The 23576-nt window shown below is 39.8% G+C and overlaps 1 protein-coding gene across 3 annotated transcripts in view; it reads left to right on the forward strand.

Annotated features, from left to right (window-relative positions):
- Positions 1 to 23576, forward strand: part of ERC2 (ELKS/RAB6-interacting/CAST family member 2) — an 836521-nt gene that overhangs the window by 408009 nt on the left and 404936 nt on the right. For all 3 annotated transcript variants that reach the window (XM_065550998.1, XM_065550999.1, XM_065550997.1), the window contains exon 14: positions 1388 to 1399. In XM_065550998.1, coding sequence (XP_065407070.1) covers positions 1388 to 1399 — 12 coding nt within the window. The remainder of the gene's footprint in view (positions 1 to 1387; positions 1400 to 23576) is intronic.

Genomic DNA, 23576 nt, shown 5'->3' on the forward strand with positions numbered 1-23576 from the left:
TTGCTTTATTCAGGGGAATAGCTTTGTGTGTGTGTGTGAGTTTTGTATTTGAAGAATAAAATTGTGCCCTGAAGGAAAGTCCTGAATATACTTTTGGGAGTGGCATTAGTTCTTCCTGCACTGGGAAGATAGACAAGCAGTCTACCGACTCCACATCACCCAGCAGAGCTAGGATCATATTGTACTCTCCATAGCACAATTGGGTTCTTCCAGGGAGCAATTCTGCCTCTTTGGAGCAGAATGCCCCTGTGATCACCTGGAATGGTATAGTGCATCATGCCTTTCACTCCAGGCTTTGATTAAGTGGCACAATCTATTCTAGCCCACAATTTGCAGTTCTTTTCTGCATGTAATTATCCACTTCACACCTGCACCTGTGTGTTTGCACATACCACCTTCGAGAGGCACAGTTATGAATATTCAATTTCAAATATCCTGACTTTTGTGGGATTTAGTCTAAAACTTTATTTCACTGGGTATTTTTGTAGTGAATTGAGATGGAAACAAAAGTGATGGCTACACTATAAAAATTGCCAGCATTCAAACCGTGCAGCACTGACATAATTCAGTATGTGAAATACAAGGAACCAGCATGCCGAATAGCTGTCAAAAGCGATTTTTCTGTTTTGTTTTGTTTTTTAAATTGTCTTTCATAAATAAATGCAACAATGTGCAGCTGTGACAACTCTAGGAATTATTCTAGTTTAGCATAAGATGGGGATTTTTTTTTGTCTTGGCTAATTGAAAGGGCACGTTAGATATTTTTGTACAAATAAGTTATCAAGCATCTGGATATTTTCAATGATGAAGTATTAACCTCATTCTCAGGAGTGAAAAAAAATTGCTCTCAGCTTTGAAAGGGACTGTATTTCCTGGGGGGGGACACGGAAGCAATATCTTTGATCATTGTTAGGTGCAATACTTTGAACCTATAAAATGAAAATCTTTGAACCTGTAGCCAAATTGTTTAGGTTTTTTGTTGTCACGGATGAAGACGAAATACTGAATGTGGGTCATCCCCACTGGTTCAAATGGTTTCATGACAATTACTGCAGGCTGCCAAACAAATGCCTTAAGAATTGCCACCTATTTTATTAACTACAATTTGTATATGTACACTGTGAGTTCATAAACATATATAGTTTTCTATAGTCCATAAATGACTAGGTGACTTTTTTGCTTTTAAGTTTTTGTTTGGTCCTTGCTCATCAAAGAAATACTATACAGAAGTTTTATTTTACTGCTTTTTTAAAATAAAGACTGTTGATATAACATCTCACTATTCGTTGGAAAAAACTAATATTTATCCTCCCTTTATTCTCTTTTGCTATCTCCCTTCCTTTCTGTTTATTCTCCAAACTGCTGCTTTCACCCCTGCTCCAACAAGCTTGACTTCCAGGTCAGTACCTTCTGCTCTCTTCTGTTACATCACTCGCTGTTCAGCTAAGCTTGATCTTCTCATTGATATAATACATTTCTTAAATGGTTTTTCTCTTACAATTTATTTTTCATCGTTTTCATTATACATTCAGAATTTGTTTTTTCATATGATAATTTTGTTGTCAGAAAGTATTGGAAGGTTACCAGTTGTGTTTCAAGCTCAATCATCATTTTCTAAAGCACTATGTAAAATGATGGGACTAAAACAATGTTATACATTTCCCATACAACAAACATTCTGGCAGTAGTAGAGCAGCTACGTTAACATTGTAGCTTAAGCCATTTTATTTTAATAAATCACAATGTTTTGAAAAAATTTTCTAAGAAAAAGTGGTTTAGCCACATATTGAATCCACATGTTGTTTTGTGTGAAGATCTTTTTCTTTTTTAAATTTGTTTTTATTGTTATTAAGGAATTCATCATTTACATACAGTGCCATATACTGGTTCAAACGATGTGAGTAACTGATACAACTATGAGACCCTTTCCTAAGAAAAGTTTATTTCAACAAATGGACATTTTTCCAATGAAAAAGCTCTTATCAAAAAATTCCCAACCAGCTCTAGTCAACAATAATAAGAAAATAAGTAATAGACATTTTTTACCACCCATTCCTATACTCCAAGAAAATAATACTTATTTATATCAGCCAATGAATCAAAATAACAGGGACTCTAGAAATAAGCATTATGTGCTTGGTCCTTATTATTAACAGCATGCAATAGAAAATTTGATTTTTTTTTAAATTTATTTTCCATTACTTATCATAGCTGAAGTTGAAGAAAATACTTAGCTGGGAACTGGCTTTATGTGTCACGGTGCTTAGATGCAGAAAGAATTTTTACTGTACTTTTCCAGATGATTTAGCCCCCTTTCAGATGCCTATTTAAGACAGATGAGTTCATGGTGATTGTACGGCAGATGTTTTTTATAACCCTCTCAAAGGAATTCTATAGCTTCTTTCTCAAAAGTTCAGTTAGAGGTGCTTTGAAATCAAATCCTTTGTAAATTCAGGTAGCTCTGCAATTACCTTACTGTACAGTATCCCTATCACATTTACATACAACTAAATTGCCTTTCATATTTTATTCTATAATTTTGTGCTTGCTATTGAAAGTAGACCTGGTTGAAACTCAGAATTTCTGTTCCAGTGGAAATGCTGACATTTTGAAATTTTCCTTTGTCTAGAATTGGAACAAAAATCATAATTTCAAAATTTCCTGTGAAATGAAATTCCAAAAAAAAAAAAATTAATGTGGGAAATATCAAAATTACCTTTTAAAAATGTTTCATTCTGATAAGGTCAAAGTGTTTTCTTTCAATTTTTTAACTTAATATAAAGTTGAAATGATAAACAAAACACTTATCGAAATGAAGCACTTTGACCTTTTCAGAGTGAAACGGTTTGATAATTTTTCATTGTCAATTTTGACAAAATTGATTCATTCCTTCTAAACATTTTATATAGTCTAATCATCATTTTCAGAAAATTTTCAACCACTTCTAGTTGAAAGGGACTGAGAGTGATACCACACCCAGGTCTTGCTTTTCTGTACTTACCCTGTTTCCCCGAAAATAAGACATCCTCTGAAAATAAGGCCTACTTACAGTTTTGCCTCTCGTTGTAATATAAGGCATCCCCCCGATAATAAGACCTCCCCGATAATAAGGCATCCACCGATAATAAGGCATTTTTCATTTCTGAAAAATAAGACATCCCCTGAAAATAAGACCTAGGGCATCTTTGGGAGCAAAAATTAATATAAGACACTGTCTTATTTTCGGGGAAACAGGGTAGCAGTGTAGATTCTGGGCTCTTAGCTGTAGAAACTTTTCTGCTTCCCATGAAGTGTTAGATGCTCTAGGAAATCCATAAATCTTCCAAGCATAACACTTACGTTTTAATGTGGAAAAAGTTTTCTATTTGGGCTTCCAGTAAACCATTGTTGCCTTGAGTTATTTCAATATCCTCCAGTTTGCAATATACGGTTTGGCTAATGAAATTTAGCTCACACTTATTGTCTCTGAAATACACCTGGCAGCTATATTTTCCTTTTCATTCCTGTGGAATGGCTCCTGCCATTGGAAATGAATGAAGAAGGGCTTCTTAAAAGCCTACTTCAAGTTGAAGGATCCGATGGCTTTGTGGGCTTTTGGTCCCTAGGTGATTGATTATCCCTTCCTTTAAACCTTTCTCCAAGCCTCCACAGCTATAGTAAAAACAGCTATTGTAATTGTTGTCCTGGGATGTGTTTTTTTTATTTTTGGGGGGGTCTCCTGAGAGTTGTATAAACTACTTTCTTGCTCTTAAACTCGTCTCTTATTCATAATTTTTCTTAAGGAAAAAGTGATGCTTCAAGCTCATACAAGGTTTTTGCTAAAAGTGGTCTCTTGACTTCTACATAAACTAGTCCATTTGTCTACTAGTTTTCTTCCCAATACCACATGGCTTATTTGAGCAGCTTTGTTCCATTCACTAAGGCAGGCTTTCAGACAATATCTAGATAGAACTTCCCTCCCACCCCCCACAAATCATCCAGACTGATGAGCCCATCTCAATGCAGAGGTTTCCCAGGTAGATAATTTTGGGATATACAGGTTTTTCATTCTCAGGCAAGGTTCCAGGTATCGGAAGGCCTGATGTCACATTCAGATAGAGCTATGGCAGTATCTTCAGTCTGCCTTTGTAAATGTCCGTATCTGAAAATTTCAAAAAGCCTACATTTATGCTAATTCACACTTTTTACCCCCAAATTATTCTTTGTATATTGAGGCTGGGCCAGATGATCATTTTGGGAGAGATGCTGTATCTTAGCTCCACTACTGAGCACTCAGCCCACTTCCAAGGGGGGTTACTGCTGCAGATTAGCATCCAAGAGGAGGGAATTGTGGATGCAATTTTATGGAGGACAAATATTAACTAGGTTGCAGGCCTCTTAGACCCCAAGTTGTAACCTCAGACAGAAAAGTGTTCAGCACATTCCTAGCCCTACAAGGATGACCCTGTCACAAATCACTATCTTTCTCACATCAGCCTCTAACTTAGTCTTCTATCTTGGTAGTCTGGATAAATATTGGCAATTTTGAAATCTTTGGAGAAGATACTTGTTACTTAAAACTTCACATATAGCATTTTTTCAATGTTTAAGCTTAGCTTTTATAAATCACTTTCCAACTAAAGCTGATTGCATTTCTTTACATATGTAGTTCGCTTTTCGTGAAATTTGAATCTCATCATTATCCTGTTCTGTTTGCAGTCAATAGCATTAGTAAACTGGATGAACACTGATTTAGTTTCTTCTTTATTGTATGCATAATATAGACAGGTTCTAGAGAAGATAGGCTGAATAGTAATTAAATCCAAGGATTCAAACAATCATTAAGAAACAATTTATTTGGAAATCATTGGTTGCTTATTATTGCTACACTTGAAAAACGGTAGTTTTCTTTTTTATTCCATCCAGAAATGAATTTGAGATGCTTATTTTGGGATAACCTTTGATGAATTTAATATTTTAATGTTGGTGTTATAGCATTTGTGTCAGCAAATATTCAACATATATTGAAAAGGTCATCTGCAATATAAAAGTTAAAGAAAGAATATCATGCAATATTATTGCCATGTATTTAATTTTTGTGGTATTTAATGATTGGTGTGTGGAAATATCTGTCCTGTCGTTGTGGGCGTGATTCCTGTTTTGTTATATTGACCTAAAAGAGTAGTTGACCTTCTTAAAGAAAACTGTTGTCCTAACTCTGCCAAATTTTGTCCCTCGAGTCTTGGTTAAGGCTACTAGAGTACAATGTGGGTTTATTGACGGATTCCAGTGATTGCATTTAAGTTTCCAGGCTTGTATAATCATTAGTGTCAGAGCTTCACTTAGGAAATGGCTGTATTTAATTATTCAGTTATATTAATCAGTGTATTGCTAAGTGTGTTTTTTAATTATTTGTTTTGCTTTATGGTTGTTAGAGAATGTGGTGTCTAAATGATAACATAATGTTCTTCTATGCTGATGGCAGACTAGAGAATACAATATATTATAGAAATAATTACATGTTTTCAATCTGTTAAAGAAAATAAGCCCTGAATACAAGAAACAGCTCTTTTGAACTTTTAATGAACCAACTTAATATTTCTCATTTAGGTTACTGTACATTGCAACCCCCTCTTCCATTTCTGTATATAGACAAACTGTAGGATGGTATGTGTTCGAACAGATTTTAATATACTGAGAAATGCAAGAAATTTTCCCACCAGCCTTAGCTGTTGGTCTGCCTAATTGTTTCCATGGGAGGTTAAAGCTCAATGAGATGAGCAAGGCAAGGTCTAAGGGGATTTTAAATTTAACTTAGTAGCCTTCTGCAGTTTTGTCAAATGTCAGTTTGATGGTTCCAAGGGCAGTGTGATATGTTGTTCAAAGATAATTTCCTTGGAGAAAATGAGATAGTTATACTAATGAGCACTGAGAGAATCCTTGATACACTGTCCTTTTCAGAAAGACTGCTTAGTCTTGGTGAGAATCATAGTTGTAATATTTATTGGGTAATTGACAGAGTGTTGTCATTTTTTTCTGTTATGGTGTGTTACTAAATAAGACTGCCTTTTAAAAACATTTAAAGATTTGATAAAAGAAGATGCTTCACTCTTATCTGTTATATATATATATATTCAAAATCAAAACGTTTTGGTAAAAAAAGAATTAAAGTCAAAAGTATGTTTCAGTGAATCCAATTAACATGTAAAAGTCACTATTACACTTTCTTTACAAAAATTCTGAATCTTTAACAAAAATCAACAAACAGAATAAATGGAGATGAACAATTAAAAGATCGTCTGTTCCTCTCTGCAATATAATCCTTCATTGCTCACTATTATCCCACCCATTTGACCCTACCCACATTTTACTTTGCCTCCTATAATGTGCTAAACTATATGCAAAGGTCAAAATAACAATTTACTAGGAGATGATTAGAAATTGATCCCTGAACAAGAAAGGAGAATTTATAATCTCCTAGTAATTTATTATTTTGACATGCAAATTTTAGGGGGCAAAGTTGAGTGTGGGAGGGCAGCATAAATGAGTGGGGTGAGAGTTCTCTAATCCTCTGAGTACAAAAATATATGCTTTGGTTTTGAATGCACTTGGCTCTCCACTGATATGCTATGGAAGCAGGGCCACAAGAAACTGTTCTCCCTTTCCATTCCATGCTTCCCAGCGCAGGGACAGCCTTTTTGCTTCCCTTGTGTCACTATTGGCACTAATCTCCCCAAAGTGGGCAGGGCCATGGATTCTGCAAAGCATATCCTGCATCCTGAAAGGACGGTGAAGCAGCCATTCTACTCTTTCTTTCCAGGGTATACTGCACCTGGCTGAGGCACAATGACTTCCCCATGCATCAGAGATTTATGTTTGGGGAGCAGTCAGATGGTCTCTATTTGGGAGATGTACATTTATTTCATTTGTTCACTAAGTCACAAAATCATTCTATTTGTGTAAAGGAAGGAAGCAGCATAGAAAATAGTGTGGAGACCAAAGAGGGATAATGATACAAAGGAGGCACTAACTAGAAGAAAATACTCTAATTATAGATTGTCGATTGAAGTAGTGGAGAAAGTTACTCTCAATGGCCCACTGTGATACACAAGGTTTGGCCCTTGTGCAGGTTTTCTTCTGAGGGTATATTTTCACTGCAAAAAACGGTGTGGTGTTAACTTAAATTAGCTAACTCTGGTTAAAATAGCAGTGAAGTTAAGGCAACTCAGATTTTAACTCAGTTTAGGTGCTTGAGTTAAAACCTCGAACTGCTAACCCAAATTAAAACATGAGTTGCCTTCTATTTTAACCTCAGTTAGCTAACCTAAGTTAAGAACAGAGGAAGGTCTATTTAACTGGGGTCCACAATTGTAACTGTAGCTCATTTTCCAGGTATTGGGCCTCCGGAAAACAAACTTTATTTTTAATTTCTGTTGTGATTGTGGCTAAAGGTGCTGCTGAAAATAACTACTGAACAAGCAAACTACTTCTTTACAGCCCTCTTCCCTAGCGCACTCACCTGATGGTCTAATGGATCTGTGACAGACAAACCCTCTGATTTAGATTTGAGTCATTTTCATTGTAAATGAAACCATCTAAAGTGTTATTCAGTAAGAGTGGGATGAAATAATAAACTGTATTGTATTGAGCTTTCAGTGGTCACAATCCACGATGTATGTGGAGATGAAACTGGTCTGAGCCACAAATGACATTATGAAAAAGGTAGCAATGGGAATCTAGTGAGTCTCAGTTCTTTGCTTTCCTCCATGCACCTCTCTCTCCAGCATGCAAACACAGCATGTCTACAGTGCTTTAGGTGGAAGCACTGCAGATTAAAGGACTCCACTTAGTGCAGCTAGTACTGTATCAAGTACCATTTTTGTTTAAACAATGACTCTGGAAAAATTTCCAGATTATACATCTGCTAAATAAATATCTAAGCACAGATGTTTATTTTCAAGGTGGGAGATACAGATTCTGTGACAACATTCTGCTGTACCGACTCATAATGCCAAGACATCGGTTTGCATAATGCAGTAATATTTTCTTGTAGATGTTTGTTGTGACAAAATGAAGCACAGAGTAACCCCACACATTCATAAGTCAGGCTTCAAATATTCATGAGATTTTAAAATGGTGAAATTTTAAAAATAATAAATGTAGGGTTCTTTTTCTTTGTGCCTATAGGATACACTTGGGTTACATTTTCAAGTTCTTGTTTGCAATCATGACAAACATGTTTTAACTGAAAGGTGAATTTCTCATGTAATCACTAGACAGGAGGAGCTGGACATTTAAGTAGAACACCAAATAATGAGATGCCAACTCTCAAGATTAACGTAACATTGAGTACTGTAACATACTTGCGTTCTACTGTGTCTTTGAGAGCTAGTGATGGGTGAATCAGATCATGTGCAGATAACTAAAATTTTAGCCATATTTGTTGAACCAGGTATTTTCAGCCACTTTTTAAGCTGTTCAGTTACTTCGCCTCATCGTGTAGTCACCTTCTCAACGCAGCAGAGAGTAACTAGGAGTAGTGCTCATTTAGCTTAGCCAGTAGATAGAATTTGAGTCTCTAGGAGAAGAGGGGGAAAAGAATTACCTCCCACCAAAATGTCTTCGTCCTCCCTCCGGGATCTAAAAAAGGAGGCAGAAATGGGTCCTTGTGATACCCTCCTCTAAGGCTCTTAGAGATTAATAAAGAAAGATCCTATAGAAAGGTAGTGGATTGGGCTATGAGGGCATCCTTCCCACATGACCCCTCTCCACAGTAGGCCCTGAACTACTCCTTGCTTACCTTAAGCTGACTTCTGAAGGGAGCATCAAACGTCTACATTTTTTCTGGTCAGCAACCCCAATCAAAGTAAATGAAAACCCTTGAACACCATCAAGAATTGGATTAGGAGGCACAGAGTTTACAGTGTGAAAGAGTAAGCACTGTTTTGCTAAACTTTTTTTTTCCTTTGTGCACCACTGTATCTAAAGGGTTGAGCTTAGGCTAAGTGTGGTCTTTGGGATCACAGAAATTAAAACACGTTAAACTCAAAGTTGCAATGGACCAAATTCTATGGTGTTTACTCAGTTTTTACTCATTTTTCATCAGACAGAACTCCCAATGATTTCACTGGGAATTTGCCTAACAAAAACCAAGAAAGGACCCTTAGGATTTAGCCTATTCAATCAAGAGAGCCCTTTGCAAGGAAGGATGCTTTGTGCAAGAAGGCTCCATTCAACAACAGATGGTCAATTTGATATACTTATACTGTGGGGCTTCCATTACCCTCATATTTTTTATGTTATTGTATCTGTCTGTGCTGCTTATTTACATTTGCTATCTACATTACATTAATAATTTACATTAAATTAAAGATTCCTCAATTCAAAAGGAATGGAAAAAGGTCATTTTTTTAAAATTGTGAGATACCTTTGAAATATAAACTGACAGTTAATAAAAATCTGTTTACATATTTTAGTTACTGGTGCATCTACATGAGTCACTTCCTCTTAAAAGCAATAATTTGGCTATTTAAATGCTCAGGGCATGGACATATTTTATAGTGCTATAAAATGGAATAAAAGAGGCTATGCAGAGAGCTAATAATAGGGTTTGATCTTGTTGCTAAAAGAGTAACAAATATTCATAGCATATTCATAGCATATGTCATATAAAACTAGATCTGATAAACAAACTAAAGACAGAAACCCCAATTCAAAAAAATCCTCTGTGGGGTTTAAGGATGTACAAATGATAAACCTCCTAAATTTAGCTTTTGGGCTTTCTTAGGGTCAATCCTATGCTTTGCTTGTTTTTAGGATGGATTAGATTGAGACCATGGTGAACTGACACATGGATTGTGTGAATGGTTGATCAGTACTGACAGGTGCCCACCAAAGATGCCCAGTACTGATAGGTGCCCACAAAAGGCAGGGGTGAATTTTTTCACCTTTCCTGAAAAGACCTCCATAGTGTGTAGAATGCTGTGTGTTTGGGGGACAATTCCTGTTTGGCTTTGGGGATTGAATCATAGCTGTTCCAGGACTGATGCTATCTCCATCATTGACTTTTTGCTTTTCAACCTCCTGATTTTGCTCCACTGAAAAGCACTCTTGTTTCCTTTTGTTTTGGGGCTTAGCTGCTGCCTCTTTGATTATTAACTTATAGCAAATATAAGAGCAATCAGAAGCTGGTAATTGCACTCTGCATTGCTTCCTTCTAACATATTTGCCATGTGAGGACCGCCCATGAAAATTACTGCTAGGGTGCCAGTTTTAAGCTGGATTTGCAGTTGGTTACAGCCCAGGTGCAGTTTGTACTACAAAACATTCCTTAGATAAAATAGTAAGAGCTCTGTTATCTAAAATTGTACACTGTGTGCTTATGATCATCACTTTGTGCCAGATTATGCCTGGGTATAGTATGGGTGTACAGGTGGGGGAGGAGAACACAAGGAGCCCTTGTTCTCTCCTTCCCCTATCATGCACAAGGGCCAGGCACAATAACACTTCTTACACTAAGGGGAGGAAGTGACAGGACTACTCCACAAACCACTCCAAAGCCTGCTGGAGGAGGTATGTCTGTGTCTCTACCACACACTAATCTGCCTATGGAACCCCCCTCACCTTTTGTTTCTCTAGAAAAGTTAGAGAAAACCTTGTGACAGAAATTCAAGACAGGAGTAACAGGGTGTGACAAAAAGGTCATGGTGGATAATCTGTGTATTTTGTGTGTGTGGCTGATTTAATCAAGCCATGGCCCATAGGCACAGCTCCTTGTACAATTTAATCTACATTTCATGGTATATGTTGCATGGGGTGGAAATGGGGAGGTGTTTTCTTTAGGGTAGACTATCTGTGAATATTAACATTGGTTTAGTACCACATGCTGTGTGTGCATCCTTTTGCTAGAGGTGTGGTTAACACCATTATTGTTATCTTAGCATGAGTTAAAAATGTGACCCATTATAACCAACATACATAGTGGGTAAGGCAAGTACCATATTTAGGAAAGTATTCCTGGACAGTCTGATTTTTCTCATTGTTTTTACAGCATTATCTTGCTCTTGCCCATCTTATTTTGGGACTTGTGTTAGGGCCTGATCCAGATGAATTAAAGTCAGTGGGAGTCTTTACTTAACGAGGGTTGGATATGGCCCTTACAGCTGTTTGAGCTGGTATTTTTATTTTTAATGTTACTAATAGAAACATTTGCCAAATAGAAGTACAAAGTTGATTGAAATGTTTGAACTGTCATTCCCATAAGTAATCTTATTTGTCTGTTTAAAATTAGAGATGTATCTAACATTTTAAACAGAGGTCTTATCCAGACCAGAACTTCCCTGAGGATACCAAGTTTTTTTTCAAGTCTAACTGTATTGGAAATGTTGGCTGTGTCAAAGTAATTAATTCTCCATGGTTCTAATGATTCATCTTGTTTTTGCATTTAAAATATTCTTTCTCATTTTTGGTCATCATGTCAAATGGGTTAGACAACGAAAGTAAAGCAAGAAGAGTTAGGCATAAGGAACAGATTAAAGTACTCAAGGATGTTTTGGACATTAGGCATTCTTCAGGTTGAAGAACATAATCCTTTTTCTGGATTGCAAATGTGTAGTTTTTAAAAAAAAATCCTGAAAGTATATAAAATTCAAATGACAGCACAGCTAGATATTTTACCTATTAAAATATCTGTCTTTAATAACCTATTTTATTGTAAATCCTAATAATTTATAATGTAGGTGTTCTTGATTAATAGCAATTTGAGCACTAGAGTTTTCTTGAAGAAAATAAGGCTGCTTATTTCAACTGTGTTTTCTTTATTATTTCAAAGATTTCAGTCTAAAATGGGTGTGGGTTTTCTTATTATGATGATACCTATTTCCCTAGACCAATCCATCTATGGATTTTAAGTGAATAAATAATTTCCCTGCATGTTTGAGCCATGAATGCATTCAATAACCCTCTCAACACTTCACCAAGGCATAAAGTTTATGAAAAGAGGAAAGGCTCCAGGCCTGGATTATATCCATATGGAGTTCCTACTTCACTAGGCTGCCACCGTTACTCAAACAATATTTCTGTGAGGGGACTAGAATCTGGGGCTGCAGAGTCTGGCATGGATGATGTCCCCATAGTGCTACCAGGAGCCCATGCAGAGCCCCAGCCAGGGAGCATTGTAGAGAATAGCGCCACTGGAAGTGCCGTCCAAGGGACCCAGAGTGCCAGTACTCTGTGGCCCTCTGATTGGCCAACCATCATATTTAACTCTGGAGGGTGCCCCACAAAGTTATCTGGGCAACAACACAGACTTCTGGCCTGCTGTGACCCCCAGACCTCACCTTGTCTCCTGTTCTCTAATCCTAGCCTGACCCTGACCCTAACTCTTGCCTCCTAACTTTAGCCTGGTACTACCTCTGATCTCCAGTCTCCAACCTTGGCCTGACTTTGGCCCTGACTCTTGCTTATTGAACCTGACTCTAGCGATTCCTCTGATCCCTGCTCACCAACTACTGTTCCTGATGTGGGGATCCTAGTCCAGCTGTGACCATTAGGCCAAACTGGCTACTCCCTGGTCCCTTACCAGGATAGTTGCATCCCAAAAATCTGGTGCAGGGCAAAGGTTGTAGCCATTCCAAAATCAGGAAAACTCCTGGGAGATCCCGTGAGCTACTGACCCATCTCTCATTTGTGTCACATGGATGCTTATGGAGAGACTGATTCTCATGTGCATCAGTGAGGTTATTGAACTACAACTGCCCTTAGTTCAGGCTGGCTTCAGACAAGGACAGTGTACTGAAGATCAAGTAATTCACCTAGCACCCAAGACATTGAAGATCCCTACAAAAAGGGCTAGAAAGTTGGTTCATTGTAGAAATTCAGCTGGCTTAGGCAACTCTGTAACAGACTCCCACAAGGATCCATTCTAGCTCCTCTCCTTTTCAACATATATACTTACAAAGTACCAACAACTAATGCTGATGAGTATGTATGTATGTATGTGTGGATGACATCTGTCTCACTGATGTGAGTAACAATCTACAAGACACTGAATGTCACACTTACCTTCGTCAGTGAACACTTAAATTGAGTCTAAAATGATGACCACAACATTCCATGTGAACAATCATCTGGCCAATCAAACCCTTACAATCTATGTTGAGGATCCTCCACTCTTTTTCCAGCCAATTGTCACTTATTTGGGAATCAAATCACTGCAGTCTAACATACCAGTCCCATCTAGAGCACTGAAATTAAAAGGTCACCTCCCATGCTGTCTTGATCCAGAAGCTAGTGGGAACCTTTTGGGGAGCAGAGGCAACTGTTTAATGAACCTCTGTGCTGGTGCTGGTATTCATTCCAACACAATATGAGGCAGCAGCTGGCATACGCATCTAATTGATTCAGAGCTGAACACAGTCACCTATGTCATTAGCGGTTGCTGTAGCCACATATTAAAACCATAGCTCCCTCAAAACTTCAACACGATGCCATTACCCTTAAAACTGCAAGGAGGCCTATGACAGAAGAAAACAACCAGCTACATATGCAAGGTTGACAGTGACTCCAACATTTACAAATAAGCAATACACTTCCTGTAAGATCGGCCTGCATCCAGAAGAAAACACATGCACCTCCAGTCCCTGGTGACTTGCCATGACTGATTTGGTCACATTCTTTTATGGCAGCTGTTCATGAACTCATGTCCAGAGCTGCCAGCCCAGTGCCAATCTCAGATGAACAGTGGCATATCAGGTTTGACAGCTCTGTCCTTGCCGAGTGGCAGCAACTCTGGGGTAGAGAGGCAGGCGTGCTGACAAATTTCAGAAGCCCTAACCTTCATCCACCTGTTTGCAACCTGGGATGCACATTCTAGATTACGCTTAACAGGCTGCTAACTGGAATGGCAAGAGTGGCTGCCACAATGCAAAAATTTGCCTTAGCTCATTCTTGGCAGTGTAACTGTGGGGCAGCAATGCAGACAGTCAAACGTGGTCTGGGCTGACTGCAATCCTTTGCTACCCTGGACGAAACAGCAGTTAGATGGCTTAACAAGCTAGATATAGATTTGTGATGACAGGAGTGTAAAAATATTGCTAGAGCATGCATAGGTGTAATCAGGAAGGCCAATGCACAATTGGAGTTGCAGCTAGCAAGGGATGTGAAGGGTAACAAGAAGGGTTTCTACAGGTATGTTAGCAACAAGAAGAATGTCAGGGAAAGTGTGGGACCCTTGCTGAATGGGGAGGTAACCTAGTGACAGATGATGTGGAAAAAGCTGAAGTACTCAATGCTTTCTTCGCCTTGGTCTTCACAGACAAGGTCAGCTCCCAGATTGCTGCACTGGGCAACACAGTATGGGGAGGAGGTGAGGAGCCCTCAGTGGTGAAAGAACAGGTTAAGGACTATTTAGAAAAGCTGGACATGCACAAGTTCATGGGTCCATATCTAATGCATCCAAGGGTGCTGAGGGAGTTGGCTATTGTGATAATGGTCATTGGCCATTATCTTTGAAAATTCGTGATGATCGGGGGAAGTCCCGGATGATTGGAAAAAGGCAAATATAGTGCCCATATTTAAAAAAGGGATGAAAGAGAACCCGGGGAACTACAGACAGCCTCACTTTAGTCCCGGGTAAAATCATGGAGCAGGTCCTCAAGGAATCCATTTTGAAGCCTTTGGAGAAGAGGAAGGTGATCAGGAACAGTCAACATGGATTCACCAAGGGCAAGTCATGCCTGACCAACCTGATTGCCTTCTATGATGAGATAACTGGCTCTGTGGATATGGGGAAAGCAGTGGATGTGATATATCTTGACTTTAGCAAAGCTTCTGATATAGTCTCCCACAGTATTCTTGCCAGCAAGTTAAAGAAGTATGGATTGGATGAATGGACTATAAGGTGGATAGAAAGCTGGCTAGATCATTGGGCTCAACGGGTAGTGATCAACGGCTCAATGTCTAGTTGACAGCCGGTATCAAGCAGAATGCCCCAGGGGTTAGTCCTGGGGCCGGTTTTATTCAATATCTTTATTAATGATGGGATGAATTGCACTCTCAGCAAGTTCGCAGATGACACTAAGATGGGAGGAGAGGTAGATATGCTGGAGGGTAGGGATAGGGTCCAGAGTGACCTAGACAAATTGGAGGATTGGGCCAAAAGAAATCTGATGAGGTTCAACAAGGACAAGTGCAGAGTCCTGCACTTAGGATGGAAGAATCCCATGCACCAGTACAGGCTGGGGACTGACTGGCTAAGCAGTAGTTCTGCAGAAAAGGACCTGGGGATTACAGTGGACGAGAAGCTGGATATGAGTCAGCAGTGTGCCCTTGTTGCCAAGAAGGCCAACGGCATATTGGGCTGTATTAGTAGGAGCATTGCCAGCAGATCTAGGGAAGTGATTATTCCCCTCTATTCGGCACTGGAGTAGTGTGTCCAATTTGGTCCCCCCCCACTACAGAAGGGATGTGGACAAATTGGAGAGAGTCCAGCGGAGGGCAACGAAAATGATTATGGGGTTGGGGCACATGACTTATGAGGAGAGGCTGAGGGAACTGGGCTTATTTAGTATGCAGAAGAGAAGAGTGAGGGGGGATTTGATAGCAGCCTTCAAGTACTTGAAGGGGGGTTCCAAAGAGGATGGAGCTAGGCTGTTCTCAGTTGTGGGAGATGACCAAACAAGGAGCAATGGTCTCAAGTTGCAGTGGGGGAGGTCTAGGTTGGATATTAGGAAACACTGTTTCACTAGGAGGGTGGTGAAGCACTGGAATGGGTTACCTAGGGAGGTGGTAGAATCTTCATCCTTAGAGGTTTTTAAGGCCTGGCTTGACAAAGCCCTGACTGGGATGATTTAGTTGGTGGTGGTCCTGCTTTGAGCAAGGGATTGGACTGGATGACCTCCTGAGGTCTCTTCCTACCCTAATATTCTATGACTACAAAACCACATCTTTGTTCTTTAGGTCTGTATATTCATAGTAACAGATTTTTATGTTTCAGTAAGATTCCAAAATATGGACCTGATTTTGTTCTTCTTGAAGTCAATGGGAGTTTTCTCATTTGCCCATTGACTTCAGTGGGAGCAGGACTGGACCCTAAATCCTAAGAATTTTATGGAGCAAATGTATTTTTGTTTAACTAGTTAAAATATTTTTAAAAATAAGATACATTATTGTTAAGGTTTGATTCAATTAGAAAATCAAAGTGTTTTTTAAAAAAAATCCATCTACATTAAAGGAAGAAATTTCCTTTTTTCGGTATATATTTTTTATTTTTAAGGTATAAGGTCAGATCTGGATAGGCAGATATGTCCATGTGGAATCCCTCAGAAGTATTTGACCTCCATGGGATTACTCATGCATAAGGTTATTGACATATATAGCTTTTGCAGGATCAGTCTTAAATCTTCTATGAGGCTGATTAGTTGAACCCAGTAGATATAATACATTGTCAGGGTACAAAGCAATATCCATACATCTGAGTCATTTGTTAAGGTGTAGAGTTGATAAAGGAAGAAGATACTCATTTTTGACAGGTTTTAAAAAAATCATCATGGGGCAGGTCTTCACTACGGGGGGGATCGATTTAAGATACGCAAATTCAGCTACGCGAATAGCGTAGCTGAATTCGACCTATCGGAGCCGACTTACCCCGCTGTGAGGACAGTGGCAAAATCAACCTCCGCAGCTCCCCGTCGACGGCGCTTACTCCCACCTCCGCTGGTGGAGTAAGAGCGTCGATTCGGGGATCGATTGTCGCGTCCCAACGAGATGCGATAATTCGATCCCCGAGAGATCGATTTCTACCCGCCGATTCAGGCGGGTAGTGTAGACCTAGCCATACTCTATTTTTCAAGAAATATTTCCTCAGAAAAATATTTTTAAGTAGCTACCTCAGCAAGAGTCTTTCTAAAGTACATCTTCCACAGCATTTTATCCTAGCTGTTTGATTTCTTTCTAAATTAACGTGTAGAGTTATAGGATTTTTCATCACATCTAGTTTGGGGGCATGAATACTTTAAAAATGCTTAGTTGTTTAGACTAAATTGTTACACTTATACAATTAAAATTCAATTTCTTTTGTACTAAAAACATGGTCTATAGTGTTTGGTAAGACTGTTTCATTTTGTATTTTTATATTTTGTTCCTGTGCTAGGGACATAAAACAGAGCTTTGTTAATCCTATTTCCTATTGTATATTATTCCAGACATGGAGTATTGCATGTTTTTGCTATGAAATTGGCAGTGAAGTGTAAGAGTTTCTGGTGCAATGGTGAAGTTTTTTAATTGGCTCTGACTGGTAGTCCCACTGTAATAATATTTAATGTGATGAAAGTTGTTGAAATAAAGTATTCCTTAGGGGAATATTACAAATCCTGCTCTTCCTCTTGTAGCAATATTTTGCATGTTTGCATTTTTGGAAGTTTTTAAAAAAAACAACAAAAAAAACAATTTTTACTTTGTGGTATCAGATAAAGGCTATTATGAGCATGAAACATTTTTTATTTTTGGCTGACATTGCCTAGTTTTGGCTGACATTGCTTAGTTTTTAGCCAGCGTACCCAGGCGTCTAATTAAAATTAGGAACTTAGCATTGGGTTGACTTTCTGTAAATATCAGAAAGCAAGTCATTTGAGAGTGAACTATAGCTATGCACTATTGTAAGATGAAGTCTGAAAGAGACCTAGCTATATCTATCTGCTGAATGGAATTTTAAAATGCTGGACTAAAGGAGTGAAATGTCCTGCTGCTTGGATAAGAGATCAGCTTTTGTAATGTTCTTCCAGAAGAGCAAGAAAAAAGTTTAACATAGTTAAAAATAATACCCATTTTAACATAAAGTGATATGGTGTGTCTGTATTCTTTCTATTGATCTAGGTGCTAATGTGGTCTCCATCATGGTAGTGTATGAGTGCCATGCCCTACTAAAGTTTTCTGTTTAAGTTCCAGATTGTGACTAGCCCTAATGCGGTTGCATAGGGAAGTAATCAGGAGTAAGACCCTCTCCTACACTCCTCATTAGAGCTCCCCCGGATCTTGGGCCCAAGCATGGGGCGGGGGAGAGTAGGAGCTGTGTGCCTGGTACGTACCCTTCTTGAGCAGGTGAATGGAAGGAGTGAAGAGGAAAGTAGGCAGAGCCAAGGCTCCATTCCCTGCCCCTGTGCACTGGCCAGCAGAGAGGAGCTGGAGTGTGGGTGGGGAAAATGATATGCCTTGTAAAAAGTTGCAGGAAATTATTCTCCTTCTCCCTTTCCTTCCATGAGCAAGAGGCAACAGGGAGGAAATTTTGAGACTCTGGGGCTCCTGGGAGTTCCTCTTGGAGCAGCATAGCGATATTTTGCCCTATTTTAAGGCCTCAGAGCAAAGGTTCAGTCTAGCCCTAAAATACCAATGAGGGGATATAATTGAAAAAAGTTTACTATTAAAAGCCCCACAGTCTTAGAAATTAATAACTAATGCTTGGACAAATGTGTCAATTTATTCATCTTTCCTCCTTTATGCTTGTTTGAAGTCCTCCTACACTGAAATGTTGCTCAACAATTTGTTTTATACCTTCATCTCATATTCGTTGTAGTATGGTTGTTATTTGGATGTAACACATTTCTTTACTGGATGGCAGAATTGGTTGCATGAAACCTGTGAGGTCGCATTGTTCTCACCTGTAAAGTCCCACATGCCTTTGTCCTTTCTTCTCTGCAGTTTAATATGTAAGATGAAAGATCAGGTGACAGTAAGAACCTCTCAACTTCCCATATCCATAAAAAATACATTTCAGGCTTTTAAAACATTTATTTTAAACAATATTATTTTATTTGAACTCTTTCCAGAGAATTTTTCTATTTCTTATTCTTCATTCTTTCTCCTGCCACCCACATAACAGATCATCTGTTTTATTCATTTCATAGCAGAGTACAATTTCAAAATGCGAAAAATGGAAAGGAACAAATATTCCTATTTGTTATGTATGTATTCATGGGGACAAATACTTAGTTAAGGTTGTTCTTTTTCTTTCTTTCTTTTTTTTGGGGGGGGGGGGGGGGGGTTCTGCATCCTCCAAGACAGCTACAAATTATGTCTCCACAATTTACATAAATTTCAATGGTGAAATGGATTGAAAGAATTATAGGAAATATAATATAATGAAACATTAAACTACAGATAGGGGGTTCTTGAGTATGCTGCTCCAGGAAAATTGGAAAGTTTGATCTGGAAAATACAGCAATCTATTGCATTTAAGAAATCATGTCCTGAAAACTTAACTGTGGTATGCATTAGCTGAAATAGAAAGTTTCTGTAATTTCTAAACTTTTTTGTAGTTTATTCTAACTGACCAGGACCCTGATGTAATGAACCCTTCCCTCTTCTACTTCTGGCAGGTGTACCAGTGTAGTGTGCAAGAGCTATAATTCTAAGGGATGTTTTGGTGCCAATTCTAAATGTAAAAGGAAGGCAAAGGTTTTTTTGGGGGGTGGGGTGGGGTGGGGTGAGCTTGCTGTGTTTTTTGTTTTGTTTTGTTTTGTTTTTAAGTGAAACCCTATGGAAGTTAAGTTGGTTTTGTTGTAATGTCTTTACCTAAAACTTAGCGATCAGTGAGAAACTCAGAATTATTACACACTGCAGCAGATTATAAGCAAACTATTCTTGATTACAATGAATTGAAATAGGTTTGAATAAGAAACTTATGACCACTTTGTCTCAATCTTCCTAATTTATATAGAGTGGGCTGAATATAAGTAATATGCTAAACTTCAAGTGACTTTGACACTAAGATCACTTGGAGTTTAAGGAATATGCATATAGTGTATTATCTGGGTACCACTTACCTGCTACTGATGGTTGAAGTAGTTCTTACTATTAATCTCTACTAACTTTCTCCCAAAAAGTTAGTTCCTTAGTTTCTTAAGCTCTCTATGATACTACTGCATTGTTAGAAGCTACAGTGACTGCCTGGATTCACTGACTATTGCCAAGCCTGGGAAGCCAACCAGTAATCCTTTATCGTACTGGCCTGTAGCACTCCTCTGCATATCATACAAGTTCACAGAGAGAATATTACCGGCAAGGATTATGCTGCTTGTAGAATTAATGTTATTGAATGAACAAGCAGGTGTCTGACGAGGCTGCTGCTGTAATGATCAAGTATTAGCTTTAACATCACATACTGAAGCAGGATTCCAGCAAAAACTCAAGACGGGGGCAACTTTCGTAGACTTATCTGCTGTCTACAGAACTGTATGGAGGAATGGCCAGCAAAAGTAAGCAAAATTATCCTATGAAATGCATCAATAAAATTCTTCCATGAAGTTTTGACCAACTGTAGGTTTTGCATTCTCCTTGGTGACCAGCAGGCCATGCAGTCTTAAATGGCCTACCACAGGGATAGTTCTAGCACCTATCCTGTTTACTATATACACCAGTGACCTTCCCCAAACATCATCGTGGAAATTTGTCTATGCTAATAATGTTGCTGTGACTACACAGGCAATGGATTTACCTACAACAGAACAAATTCTAACCAAGGCCCTTAAAATCATGGAAGAATATTTCATTTGTTGGCAGTTAAAACCACACTCTATGTAGACTAATGTGTCAGCATTTCATCTAAAAAAATTGAAAGCCTAGAGGGGAACTGCACAGGGACTTTTGTGGTGAGTCTCGGTGTGTGACATTAGACTGAAGCTTCACATGCCATCAGCATCTGAAAATGATCCATGACAGAATAAGGATGCACATAAATCTCATCCAGAAACTGGCAGGAATACTGGCATGCAAAACTTCCAGAGACCTCTTCACTGGCCCCTGACTGCTCTACTATGGAATACTGCTCCCCAATCTGAACACATACATCACTTGTTAATTCTCAACATAACACAGTCATTCAGATCATTATGTGCACAGTAAAATCAACACCACATCTGTGGCATACATCAGTCCACCCCAGATTTGTTGTGACGTGAGAATCCTTCGGGAGTGCCATTGTATTCGAGGGAATGAGGATCTTCCAGTAGATGAAATAATATACTAAATAATATACTGAGATTTCCAATCCAAAAGACCCTTTTGGCTTGCAATGCAAGAGCTCAAAGACTTGGGCTCATGCCAAAGGTGAGCAAGGTGGAAGGACGCTAACGTCCACAACAAACACCACAACAAGGACCCAACTGAAGAACCAAATGGCTTTTCACTTCCACTTTGAATCACATCCACGCTCCTCAGATATGGCACCACATCCACACAGGCCAGATGTGCTGACCTCCTCCGTAAATGGGGACTAAGGGTTTGTCTATGCAAACATTTAGTTCATGGCAAGCTGAAGTGTGAATCTACCCTGCACGAGCCTGCCATGCTCCATCTGCTGCCTCCTGACATTCATTAATAGTTTGTTAATGTGCTTAAATCTAGTCCTCTTTGAAACAGGATTAGAGCTTGTTATCATTTGCCGTTCTGTGTTGCACAGGAAAGAAGCTGGCATAGGAAGTACTGGAGGGGAAGGGTGATGACAAGAAGCAGGTAGTTCAGTCAGAAAATATAAACCCCTTTATAGGGGCCCAATGTAAATTAGTTGATCATTTACTCTGCACTATGTTTGAAAACCAGTTTTCATTGGAAGGATGCACCATAACATCCAATCATACTAAGTTGAATAATACACTGCTTAAATTCAGTTGAACACCACATCAAACTGTTAGGCCAGAAAGAGACATTTCACAGTGTGTGTGCCCTTTTTCCATGCAGAAATGGTTATATACTTAAGATCTACCACAGGGGTGAGCAAACCTTTTGGCCCGGGGGCCACATTGGGGTTGCAAAACTGTATAGAGGGCCAGGTAGGGAAGGCTGTGCCTCCCCGAATAGCCTGGCCCAATCTCCTATCCGTCCCCTCCCATTTCCTGCCCCCTGACTGTCCCCCTCAGAATCCCCAGCTCATCCAACCCCCCTGCTCCTTGTCCCCTAACTGCCCCCTCCCGGGACCCCCCACTCCTAACCGCCACCCGGGACCTCACCCCCTATATAACTCCCCTGCTCCCAGTCCCTTGACTGCCCCGACACCTATCCACACCCGCACCCCCTGACAGGCCCCTGGGACCTCACACCTATCCAACCCCCACTGTTCCCTGTCTCCTGACCCCTATCCATACCTCCGCCCCCTGACAGGCCCCCCCGGGACTACCAGGCTTATCCAACCCACCCTGTTCCCCGTCCCCTGACCGCCCCCTCAAACCTCCGCCCCATCCAACCGCGCCCTACTCCCTGCCCCATATCCAATCCCCCCTGCTCCCTGTCCCCTGACTGCCCCCCGGCACCTCCTGCCCCTCGTCCAACCCCCTGGCCCTGGGTACCTTACCGTGCTGCTCAGAACAGCATGTCTGGCAACCGCGCCACCTGGCAGGGGCATGCCACTCTGCCGGCCAGAGCGCTGCCTGCAAAGCGGCGTGGCTGCGGGGGAGGGAGAACAGCAGGGGAGGGGCCGGGAGCTAGCCTCCCTGGCCAGGAGCTCAAAGGCTGGGCAGGATGATCCCGCGGGCTGGATGTGGCCCGCAGGCCGTAGTTTGCCCATCTCTGATCTACCCTATATGAACCCTTGTAAATGGGCTGATTTTCATTTGGATTTGCACAATACTTCTAATGTATGGATTGGCATATGATTATAAAAATAGAAAGGATTTGACCCAGATGCTGAAGGTATTTTAGTAAATAATAGAAAACTGTGTGTTTAAACCCATTTTGTTGTTTATTTCTAAGAATTAGATTCAAACTGATACACAAGGTTTTTATCCCGCTCCCCCCCAAAAATCTGACAGTATAACGCGGATGGAAATATCTCTGCTATTTCTTAGCACTAACTGTTACTGATTATTTGTTGACACATACTGTTGTGTATTTCCTAGCATTAATGTTTACTTACATGTTACAGTGTGATAAAAGACAGTGTTTAAACTAAATTCCTAAATCTATTGTAGTGGACCTGATGACCCAGTGGTGGTGGTTCTCACCATCGTCTGGTGTATTTCTTGCTCCTCTCACTCCCAAATCAAATTGAATTGACTTAAAGATGATGCTGCAACTGTCAACTTGCAAGGACATGTCTAAAGAAGAGAGTGTCTATAATAATGTATCTGGGAGCTGGTCAGGGGTGCTCGAATAATTTGTATATGGGGGTGCTGACAGCCATTGAACCAAACTTTAAACACTTCAAGCCAGCACCCCTAGTTCCAGCACCTATGGAGCTGGGTTTATACCAGTGGTTCTCAAACTTTTGCACTGGTGACCCCTTTCACATAGCAAGCCTCTGAGTGCAACCCCCCCTTATAAATTAAAAACACTTTTTTTATATATTTAACACCATTATAAATGTTGGAGGCAAAGCGGGATTTAGGGTGGAGGCTGACAGCTCGCGACCCCCCATGTAATAACCTCGTGACCCCCTGAAGGGGCCTGACCCCCAGTTTGAGAACCCCTGGTTTATACCATGTTAGAGAGGAGTGTTCCTCATCTGGGTATGAGATAAGATTCCCCCGCTCTCGAATATCCTCTAAGTCTTTAATGAAGATACAAACAAAAGCCTCCAACTCTCCAGTGCCCCAAAATTTCAGCTCCTGATT

Source organism: Chrysemys picta, chromosome 7 (genome assembly GCF_011386835.1).
Source record: "Chrysemys picta bellii isolate R12L10 chromosome 7, ASM1138683v2, whole genome shotgun sequence".
NCBI lineage: Eukaryota > Metazoa > Chordata > Testudines > Emydidae > Chrysemys > Chrysemys picta.